The sequence below is a fragment of the Pogona vitticeps genome, chromosome 2 (genome assembly GCF_051106095.1).
Source record: "Pogona vitticeps strain Pit_001003342236 chromosome 2, PviZW2.1, whole genome shotgun sequence".
NCBI lineage: Eukaryota > Metazoa > Chordata > Lepidosauria > Squamata > Agamidae > Pogona > Pogona vitticeps.
Genome location: NC_135784.1, coordinates 79,933,062 through 79,944,600, shown reverse-complemented (window position 1 = coordinate 79,944,600; position 11,539 = coordinate 79,933,062). Strand labels below are relative to the sequence as shown.

Here is an 11,539-nt window from a genome sequence, read left to right as displayed (position 1 = left end):
CGGAGCCGTGTCCCGCGCATGCGCGTGATGGGCAAGTGGGTGGGCGCGCGCGAGTCCTTCAGCGGCGACAACAGCAGCTGCCGCCGCCGCCGCCGCCGCCGCCGCCGCGAAAGAGGTGTTCAGGGCGGTTGAGAGGCTGTGGCGGTGCCTTCGTCGGGAGCGCTCAGCCAGGAAGGAGGCCGAGGGGGGAAAAGGAGGAGACGGTGGAGGTGGACGACGAGGAGGAGGAGGAGGAGGAAGCGAGGTGGCCCCCCGGTGACGGTTGGCGAGGTCCCTGAGGAAACAGTCCTGCCTCTGAGGGGCGAGTTGGGTCGAGGAGGTGACGGTGGGGGGGAGTGAGAAGCGCCGCGCTCCTCCTTTAACGAAAGCTGAGGAATCCGCCGCCGCTTCTCCAGCGGGAAAGGAGCCCCGTCGCTGCCACCGTCGTGCTGCTGGTGCTGCTGGTGCTGCGGCCGGCGCTGTCCAGCGCACCTGCCCGGCGGCGTGTGGGGAAAAGGAGACGGCGACGACGACGACGACGACGACGCCACCGCCGCGGTGCCCGGGGGGCTGTTCGGAGCAGCGTCCCCGGGCTCACCCAGAGAAGCCGCCTCCGCTCGTCGTCCATGAGCATCGCGGCTCAGGAGCTCCGCTCTGGCAGGGGGGAGCCGGCTGCAGGAGCGGCAGCGCGGGGAGCAGCATGTGGACACCCACGGAGGAGGAAAAATACGGCGTGGGTAGGTCCTGAACCGCTTCTCCGAGGGCTGCTCCCCTTGTGGGCTGGAAAGGCAGGGACGGGGTGTGTGTGTGTGTGGTGGGGGGAGAAGGTGAAGGGAGGCTGCCTCCTAAATGGTGGTGGTGGTCACGGTCCCCAATTCCCTGTTGCGCGCTTGGCCTCTGCCTTTCACTTTCGTGGCTTTCCCCGAGAGCCCAACTTGGTTCTTTTGTCAGAAAATGGCGTTTTGGGGAATGTTGTCTCTCTGTTTTTGTTTTTTGCGGGGGAGGGAACATGGACGAGGGGATGCGAAGGTGGCTGCTTCTTCTGCTGCTGCTTAAACAGCAACAGCCAGCCGCCTCTCTTCATTTTCGGCAGCCGTGGCGTGTGTGCAACGCGATTCGTATTTCTGCTGCAGCCCGGATCTCTCTCCCCCCCCGCCCCCTCCGCCGCTTTTCTCCATGAGTCTCCTTTACTGTTACATCGCAAGAGATGTGAGGGGGGGGGAGGGAGAAGGGCAGAAGGAAAAGGCCCTCTTTATTTCTGTTCCTAGTAAATCAAATTGTGTTCTAGAAATTGAAAGATGTGCATCGTGCTCTTGGTATGGTTTGCTTTTCAAGGGGTCTTGCTAGCCCTTCTCATCCAGGGCCAAAAAGCTACTATGGATTGGAAAAATCTGACGGGTAGCTTGTGTGGTGGTGGTGGTGATGATAAAATACAATCTTTTGAAGACCGCAATGCCGGCCCAGCTTCCTGAAGTAAATAGAAACCCATCTGCATCGTTTTAACCTATTTACTTGTGCATTGCCTTTCTTTTTATCAGTGGTCTATGATGATCTTGTAATGGTTAAAGATAAGGAATTATGACTGTACTTTCGATAGGGGGCGCCAGTTAGTTATTTGCTCCGTATTAATATACCGGGAAGGGTAACTAAAATGCAACTTAACTCTCAAGATGCGGTATACCAAACAAATAAGCAACAACAAACCTTCTCTGACATACAAATACAGGAGTACCTATACAGGAATACAACACTTGTGGCTTATTTCAACAGCTAACAGGTATTTACATTCATAAAATCACATAAACTCATGGTTTCCTTACATTTTTTTTAAAATTTGCTTCCTTAAATGATGCTCATAGATTTGATCTATTGTTTCCACTTTTGATACTTTTGTTGTCTCTGTAACATGTTTCAGTGTCTTGAAGGATAGACATCCTTAGTTTATGCTCTTTAAATCAGCTCTGTGTTGTTTCATAATTTAGTATTATAAACATGATGACAGCATGGTCTCCATAGTCATTCCCTCAGTTATATAGCTTTAATAAAACATCTTTTAAAATATAAGTCAAAAACAAAAGAAAAAATAAAGACAAAAATGTTGTGGCACCGTAAAGACTGCTGTATTTTAATGTGAGCTTTCATGGACAAGTCCACTTCCTCAGACAGTCTAGGAAAACTCACATTAAAATATAGCAGTTAGTCTTTAAGATGCTACAATGTTTTTGTCTTTAATTTTTCTTTTTCTGCCTGAAATCTTAGCATAGACTAACACAGATACATCTTTTAAAACTATATTTTGAAATGTTATTTAATTATGAAAAATCACCTCAGGTTGGTACTATGTATTATGAAAAAGTTCAGCAAAGCCATGAACTGTCCATCATCTCTCGTTTACACTGAAATAAAAATTCAAATGAGCTAGGAATATGAAAATGTTCAGCAAAATACTCTGACCCTTATCACTTGGTTCTTATTCAGCTTGCTCTTTTCATTTTAATACTGTGAACATAATCCCACACAATCTGAATTTTTCAACAGAATTATCACATATTACCCTGAATACACTTAACCTTGTTTGAATTTGGAAGCTAATTACATTAGTCCTGAGTAGTATTTTGAGGCCATGGTAACTTGTCTGTAACTCCAGCTAGGACTATAGCAGTCTCTTGCCTGAAACTTTGAAGAGTTTCTGCCAGTTAACAATGCCAGTAGTAGACTATCTGTTCCAATGGCCTAACTCCGTATAAGGCACTTTATTATTTACAGATGTGTGGCTTTTCAGAAAAAGTAATTAATGAAAATATCTCCATATTCCATTGTCTAATTTCCTCCAAATAGTGCTGTTAATTCAGAATTTGAAAATACCATTCTTATAAGGAACTTCAGAATATGGTTGTAGGGCATGAAAAAGGGAGTGGTAGAATTAGAGATCAAGACTGAAACATCACTTCTCCAAATCTGATCACAATATGCAATTTATGCTGGGATTTGGCTAGTCTTTTATTGTCACTTTTGCCAGGGTATTAGCTAACGGTGCAGAAACAAAGTGCTATGGGCTTTCGATGAAGAACATTTCTGGATTTAAATTTGCTCTTTCCCGGGGTGGAAGGGATTATTTCACCAACATTCTCAAGGAAGCCTCAATCTCCCAGAGCTCATTTGCAGTGTCTGCTGGACACTGCAAAAAGAAAGGGCACCAAATGCTCTGTTCTGTGAATGTGAAGTTTGTTTTGGTCATGGGATGCCAGTTGAGATTGCATGAATTTTAGTTTCAAAAGAGAGAGAGGGAAGACCTGAAAATATAACTGCTTTGAGGTAGGAAAAGCTGTATTACCTTTTATCTCCTGTAATTAGCTTTGAATTGCTGAGCTGCATCAACATTCAAATCATATGGTGCAATCCTTGCTGATGTGTTAATATTTATTTTGAAAAGTGTGGGAGCTGTATATGTGTTTTTTAAAAAAGTAAAACATCATTGTATTTGCTGGCCTATCACTGAACACTCCCTCCCTGCTCTATAAAATACAAAAAGAATACAATACATACATTTTTGGAGGAAACCAACTTTATTGGTTACAGCAGCAGTCCCTGGCCAGCATAGGGGATTGGATTTGGTGCATTAAGGACCGATTGCCACCTGATGCCCACCACCATACACTTCAGCAGCTGCTGAAGGTACCACCAAAAGTACCCATCTTCTGGAAACCACATGGGTGTATGCCACTGTGTAATTCTCACACACCTGAGGCAAGGGTTGTGCCTGCGGGCCTCCAAGCTGGGCCACACCGTGACCCCACCCCAGTCTCCCTGAATGGGGAGGTTCCTTCACTGTTCTTGGCAAGTAGGCTCGACTTTGCCGTTAAGCCATCCAGATCCAACCCCAGTGCCCAAAACTGCCAACAAAGTTGTGACAAAATAATTCAATGGACTCACACATTGTAGTGATGATATCCATCCTTCCACAACACACCATTCCACCCCTATAAAAGAGGGAGGGAGGGAAAGGGGGGAAATGGTGAAGTAAGTCAAGCAGCAGACTGGAAGGAGAGTGGCTGCACCCTCTGGCTTTTAAGCTGGGCTGGCGGGCCAGTGAAAACCCTCCTTTTCCAGTGCACCATCTTCTTTCAACTGGATTCCCCCACCCCACCCCTGCCAGCCAACCTCACGTTAGCAGGGGAGCCCCCTCTCCCAGTTGATCAGTCAGGGCTGATAGAGGAATCTCTGCAGACACTTCTCCTCTGGACCACATGGCTGTCACCATGGCTCCCTTGGTGTCCTGGGCCCAGGTGAGCCCTGCTCTGCAGCAGCTAGGGGTGCCCAGGTAAGTATGGGCTCCTGTTTTATAGAAAAGAAGTGCATTCATCAGAATACTATGTGCAAGTAGGACTGGAAGCAAGTTTATGCAAGATGCAGCTTCTCCAAAAGTTTGTTTCTTGGGTGTGAACCAGCTTGATGCCCAACAGCTCCCTTCACCAAAATCCAAAGAGCTGCTTCTTCAAGGCATATTTGACTTTTCTTTAAATTACTGAGCTCCATGTCATATCACAAATTTCTGTGGAATGCCTCATAGTTTTCAAAGTAGGATGCCTAAGAGACTTGATATTGCTATATTATTAAATACAGCAATATTTGATAATATAGCAATGCTATTAAAATCTCTTAGGCCTGCTAAACAAGGACTGTAAGAAACAAATGCAAAATTAAATAAATGTGTTAGTCTTAAAGCTGCCACAATACTTTGACTTTTGTTTCTGTAGAAGAAAACAAGACCATTTCTGGATCAGTCAAAAGGCCTATTGAGTCCAGTGTTCTGTTCACACAGGGCGTAGCACACAGAGTAGGAGTGAGATAGCACTCTAGTGATTTTGTTCCCTATCTGGTGATTATGTTATCATTATTTTATTAATTAATTTATCCTATCCACTTTCTTCACCAGTTGTATGGTTTTATACCCCCTTATATGCCTTCCTTTTTGCCTTATCTTCAGGTTTTGCTTAAGTTTGAATAAGAAGTGCTGTATTGCTAATGATAATTTTTTGTTTAATGTGGTGATAGACCCTTAGGGTTTTTATGAAGTCTCCTTTACAGACAGGATTTTTCCTCCTAAGTCAAAGGCCCCAAATTTTGCTTTGGCCCATTTATTTTTTGGTCTCGTCTCTCTCATTGTGGAAGGGTGGAGACCAAAACTATGTACAGTACAGTATTCCAAATGTTATTACATTTTATCCTTTTGTGGCTATTTCAGCCAAGACTTAAGAAATCTCCCTGGCCCAGGCCTTTGTGGGCTTGCTTTGGATTTGCACACCTTAAACCATTTTTTCCCTGTTTAGGTCTGAAGGATAACAATTTTTCATCTAAAGGACAATGCTGTGTCATGTAACATGTCATCATATCCCATTTGACTTATGGCAACCCCAGTAGGATTATTCAAAGTATATGAGATATGTAAGGAGCGATTTTACCATTGCTACCCAACAAAGAGTTTTCATGGCCAAACAAGGATTTGAACACAGGACTCCTGGGCTTTAGTAGGTTACTCTGCCCACTACACTAAACCAACTCTTTTTTCTTCTTCTGGTCTAAAGGAATACAGTGCCAAATTTGAAGCAGAGCTGATGCTTTGCAACAAGATGGTTTCTATAAAAATCCTTTTCTTCAATTATAGAAACCTTCAAATAACTGAGTAAAAATGAAACTTTTAAGGAAACCAGATTGCTGCACTTCAGACTGATTTGGGTGATAGATAACATCAGGAAATGTCATCTAGCAGCTTAAGACCCAGTGTTGGCTGAATGCAATAACCAACTGGAGAAAATAAATCGGTTTGTTCCCTTTACAGTACTAGCTTGTTTAGGGGACAGTACTTGGGAGCTGATGGGTGAAGCAGGATAGATGAATACCCTCTAGTGGCCATACTTTAGGCCTGTTAGCTGTTGGTTCTGCACCCCTACTTCTTTAGAACTATGTCAATATTCTACTATAATTCTGTATTCTACTATAATTCTGTAATTACCAAATACAGAAGACTGTATACAGGATATCACTAATTCCTTATAAAAAGACAAATTCACGTTTCTTTACCCATTTATTCTTTCAAAATGAAAATAATTATTTATGTTCTCCTTTTCTGAAGATTTAGGGAGTTCTGGGTAGTGTTTACAAGATTTGCTTCCTTTTACAGGAGAGAGAAGGGAGAAATAGAAGGGAGGGAGTTTAACCTAGACCAGGGCTCTTGAAACTTCGGTCCGCATCTGGCCCGCCTTGCCTTTTTATTCGGCCTGGTCCAGTATGCTGGGAATCCGCAGCTGCCTAGAATGAATGGGAGCAGAAACAGAAGCTTGTCTGCTGGAACCACAGTTTCAGTTCCAGCAGTCTATCTTTTTCAAGGAGGAGTGGGGAAGACTTCCCTTTCAGCAAGCCTGACTGAGGCAGTTCATCCACTCTCTTTGCACAGACAGTAGGGGTGGGGGATCACGTCTGTCAGGCTTTGCTCCTCTTCCTATCTCTGCTTGGGCGCAGGAAGAAGAGGGAAAGGGGACCCAAGTGATCCCCCCACACCCACTGTCTTTGCAGGTTCTGACAGAAGTGATCCCCCACTCCATCTGTCATGCATTCATTACAAAACTGTTTCCCGCACTTCGGCCCTTCAAAATGTATAAAATATATGATGTGGCCCTCATACTGAAATGTTTGGAGACCCCTGATCTAGATGCATGATCAGACAGGTATCGTGACTTCAGAAGAAAGTAGAACTAGATCTAAAACATACTGGTAATTTCAGGATCTGGTTCTCTCATTAACATCAAATTTAAAAATTCTGTGTTTTCTGCAATTTTCTACAACAGGTTTGTTGCAGCATAATAATGTGATTTATTTCAGGTATTTGGGGTGTCTATATCTGACATGCAAATAAAGTATATAGCATTTTTTTGGATTATAACATGCAAGGAAATCCTGGTTTTCAGATGTGTAGCACAGTGTCATTATTCATAAGAAACTAAGCCAAAAGACTCAGTTAGTTTACAATCCATGGGTGTAAATTACTGGCAGTACTTTTCATTAGAATGGAAGCTTCCTGCCAGACTTCTTGTATTTTGCTTTGTAAATTTCTCATGAGATAGATAAGGTGGTTCTTCACTTTCACTGTGTATTTATAAGGGGTTTGGTTTAGATTATACATGACTAGCCCAGTAGTTTTTCCTACTTTCTTCAGTTTAAGCTTGAGTTTTGCTATAAGAAGCTGATGATCAGAGCCATAATCATCTCCAGGTCTTGTTTTTGCTGACTGTATAGAACATCTCTATCTTTTAAGATTTTAAAAGAGAACATAATCAATCTGATTTTGGTATTGCCCATCTGGTGATGTCCATGTGTAGAATTGCCTCTTGTGTTATTGGAAAAGAGTGTTTGTGATGACCAGCTTGTTTCTTGACAAAACTCTATTAGCCTTTGCCCTGCTTCGTTCTGAACTCCAAGGCCAAACTTACCTGTTGTTCCCTTTATCTCTCGACTCTCTACTTTAGCATTCCAATCCCCTATAATGAGAAGAACATCTTTCTTTGGTCTCTTTTCTAGAAGGTGTTGAAAGTCTTCATACAATTGGTCAATTTCAGCCTCTTCAGCATTGGTAGTTGGTGCATAAACTTGGATTACTATGATGTTGAAAGGACTGCCTTGGATTCATATTGAAATCATTTATAATTTTTGAGATTGTATCCCAGGACAGCTTTTCCCACTCTTTTGTTGACTATGAGGGCTACTCCATTCCTTCTACAGGATTCTTGCCCACAATAGTAGATATGATAATTATCTGAGTTGAATTCACCCATTCCTGTCCATTTTAGTTCACTGATGCTCAGGATGTCGATGTTTATTCTTGCCATCTCCTGCTTGACCACATCAAGCTTATCAAGGTTGATAGATCTTACATTCCAGGTTCCAGTGCAGCATTTTTCTTTGCAGCATTGGACTTTCCTTTCACTTCGAGGCGTGTCCGCTGCTGAGCGTCCTTTCGGCTTTGGCCCAACCACTTCATTAGCTCCAGAGCTACTTGTACTTGTCCCCCGTTTTTTGTTTGCTTTAGTATTCTTCTTTGTTCAGAATCTGGATTCAAGAAATTCTTGCAATAATTTTAAATTCTTCTAGCTTTTTAAAAATTGCAGTTTGTCTTTTGAATCTGTGATTCCATGCTGCATAGTAGAACCAAGAATATGTAGTATTCTCTCAAAGTCAATTATACGGTTTAGTTGCATATTATTTTTTTCTCTTAAGGAAATGCTTCAAACCATATGAACTGCATGGTTATGATCCCATCCTTAATTCAATGAAAATGGCTGCTTATGAATCCATTCTTTTTAAAACCGTATTCATTACGTTATTGAAAAATCTTGGCAAACTGTCTAAATTGTCAGGTGATAATGGTGTATCTTCTGGCTATTGGAAGTTGTTGATAACCTGGCGATTAAAAAAAGATACCATCACTTTTATCAGCAAGTGCTTCTCTAAAAAGGGTTCTCTGAGTGCAGATTGAAAAACATTGGCAAGAATATGTGTCCTTTCACATTGCTCTTCAATATATTGGTGTCCTCAGCCATCTGATCTTCAGCTGTTGCTCAAGTTTTTTGTTGCCAGTACAGCTACTACTTATATGATTACTCTCCTTAGTATTGGAAGAAAGAAAGAAAGAAAGAAAGAAAGAAAGAAAGAAAGAAAGAAAGAAAGAAAGAAAGAAAGAAAGAAAGAAAGAAAGAAAGAGAAAGCAAGCAAGCAAGCAAGCAAGCAAGCAAGCAAGCAGCCCAAGGAACAGAAACAATTGAATTCTTGGCGTAGACAGTCCAGATGATGCACAAAGGAAAGTGAAATTCTGAAACAAGTAAAATTGTGTAAATCAATCAACTCCTATAAATTTTCTTGCATCATATCGCAATATCTGATATTTTACCTTAGCACATATGTCTGTTTAGGTACATGAAAAGAGATTAGCACATTTAGAATTTTAGCGAGGAAAAATGGAGAGGGAATCCACTGTCAACTCTTGCTTTCAAGATCTGGATGAATCCATGGCTGAGTTCCAGATGGAGAAGTGCTTCTTAGCAGGCTTCCTAGAGTTAATCATCATCTTAGAATTGCAGAGCTGGAAGGGACCCCATGGATCATCAAGTTCAGCCCCTGTCAAGGAGGGACAAGAGGGAAGCAAAATCCCAGTCTCTGGCTCCACAGCTAGATACTTAAACAACTTTGCTATGTAGCAGCTTGAATACAACCACCCGAAAGTGTTTAAGTCCTCCCTCTCCCTCCCTCTCTCTCTTTTTCTTTTCTTTTGTGGGGAGGGGGAAGTGGAGTGAAGCAAAATCCCAGGTGAATCAATATCCAAACTTCTTGGAAACAATAAATCAAAGGGCATGGAGAATCTAGTCTTGAGAACTATGCAGTTCCTATTCTGAACCATATGCCCCACCTTAGTAGGTCAACTGTGTCAACTGCGTAAGTACCTGAGCAGCTGGCACCACATATGGCCCATTTGGATTTCTCATGTTGGTTCAGAGATTTAGAGCTGCTGGAAACCAAAATATAGAATACTCAGAAATATTTCATCAGTCTCTTTTGGGAGTGCAATGGGATTGTGCAGGTTGCCTTTTCTCCTGGGATGCAGAGTGGGGAATCAAACTTCTGACCTCTAATTCAGTAGCTAAGTATCCAATTCACTGAACTATCTATCAGCTATCCCCATCTAGAACAGCTGGAATTCAAATCCTTGAGCCCTTTCTTTGCTAACCAGCATCACTTTTGTCTTGACAGGGATTAATTTCAGCTTGTTAACCCTTACCTAGTTTAGCCACTTGTATGGCTTTTGACTGTTCTTTGATGTTAAGTGACAGTGAATGATAGAGCAGGGTATTGCTGGCATCTTATTCCAGAAACTAGAAATGAACTCCCTCAAATGCTTTATGTATATTTTAATAATATAAATTGCAGAGTAGCCCTGAGGGCCAGTGCATGCCATAGAACAGGCTGTCCAGTGTCTGATGCGTTTCACCAGAAGTTAGTCCTATCTAATGGAAAGGTGGATTTGTTTTAAATCACCATATAAATCACAATTTAAATAAAAATCATAGTTTTATTATTTAAATTAAAACATCATTTATTAAAAATTTAAACATGATTTAAATCTATTTGATCTTTAAAATAACTTATTTTAACCACCCTGACTCAGGGATAAGTTATTTCACTAGGGGCTAATGATCATTTTTCAGATTTGCAGGCAGCCCAAGGGTTGAGCTCCTAGATAAAGCACATTTTTGCATATTTTCATTCTTTAAAAAACACAGTGGTGGTGTTTAGAAATGATTGCTACAATGGTTTTTCTTAACTGAAAAAATATGATTTCATGCTAAAAACAAAAATTAAAAAGTGTTTTGTCCACAGGTGACATTTTAAAAATAATTAAAATACAGTAGTGCCCCACATAACGAGCAATTCGTTTAACGATGAATCCGCATAGCGATGTGTTTTTTGCGATCGCAAAAGCGATCACATTGCGATGTTTCTAATGATAAAACATCACTTTGCGATGATTGGTTAGCGTTCCACTTACCGATTTTCGCATAGCAATGTTTTTTTAACAGCTGATCGGCGGTTCCAAAATAGTAAAGAAAATGGCCGCCCGCTGTGTTTTCACGCCCTTTCCTCGCTTACCGGGCAGGGAAAATGGTGGCCGCATGGAGGATTTCCGCAGAACGGTGAGTTTTTTGCCCATAGGAACGCATTAAACGTGTTTTAATGCATTCCTATGGGCTTTTCCCCCCGCATAGCGATGAATCCACATAGCGACGATTTTTTCTGAATGGATTATTGTCGCTATGTGGGGCACCACTGTATTTTGTTGAGGGGGGAATTGCCCCCAGGACCTCTAGAGGGCACACATGGACTTCCTAAGCAAGTTGTTTTTGGTTTTCAGGTGGCAGCAGGGCTGCTGAGGAGATGCATGCTTTTGTAGGTTGAAGTCTTTCTCCTGAGTTATTTTTCTGAAGTTATTTTTCTTGCCTCCTCATATGAAGGCAGTGTCAAATTGATGGAAGAGAGAAACCTCAGTGGGGCTAATTTATTTATTCATTCATTTAAAAATATTTCTAACCTGTCTTTCTCCTTTAAAAGGACCCAAGGTGACTTACATCATTAAAAGACAATATTTAGAGGTGAAAATGATGAGTATAGAAAGGCGGCTTACATCATTAAAAGATAATACTTAAAGCTAAAAACAATAAGTATACAAAGATGAAAAAGGAACAAATACCCTGAGAAATGGTAAACAAAAGCTATACTAAAAATACATTCAAAGCAGTAATGCATAGCAATCCGTTTAAAAAGCCTACTCAGGCAGCCAGCCACTGGGGGAAAACTTGCTTGAACAGAAAGGACTTTGCCTGCTTGCGGAAGGACAGACAAGGTGGGACTGGTCTAGCCTCCTGGGGGAGGGAGTTCCAAACTCTGGGAGCAGCAGCAGAGAAGGTCTTCTCCTGTGTCCTCGCCAAACACACCTGTGAAGGTGCTGAGACTGAGA

General features: G+C 42.0%; 1 protein-coding gene across 22 annotated transcripts in view; it reads left to right on the top strand.

The window, feature by feature from the left end:
* Positions 1 to 52: 52 nt before the first annotated feature.
* DOCK3 (dedicator of cytokinesis 3) overlaps positions 53 to 11,539 on the top strand; it is a 291,232-nt gene continuing 279,745 nt past the window's right edge. For all 22 annotated transcript variants that reach the window (XM_078385476.1, XM_078385471.1, XM_078385469.1 and 19 more), the window contains exon 1: positions 53 to 716. In XM_078385476.1, coding sequence (XP_078241602.1) covers positions 680 to 716 — 37 coding nt within the window. In that variant the 5' untranslated portion in view covers positions 53 to 679. The remainder of the gene's footprint in view (positions 717 to 11,539) is intronic.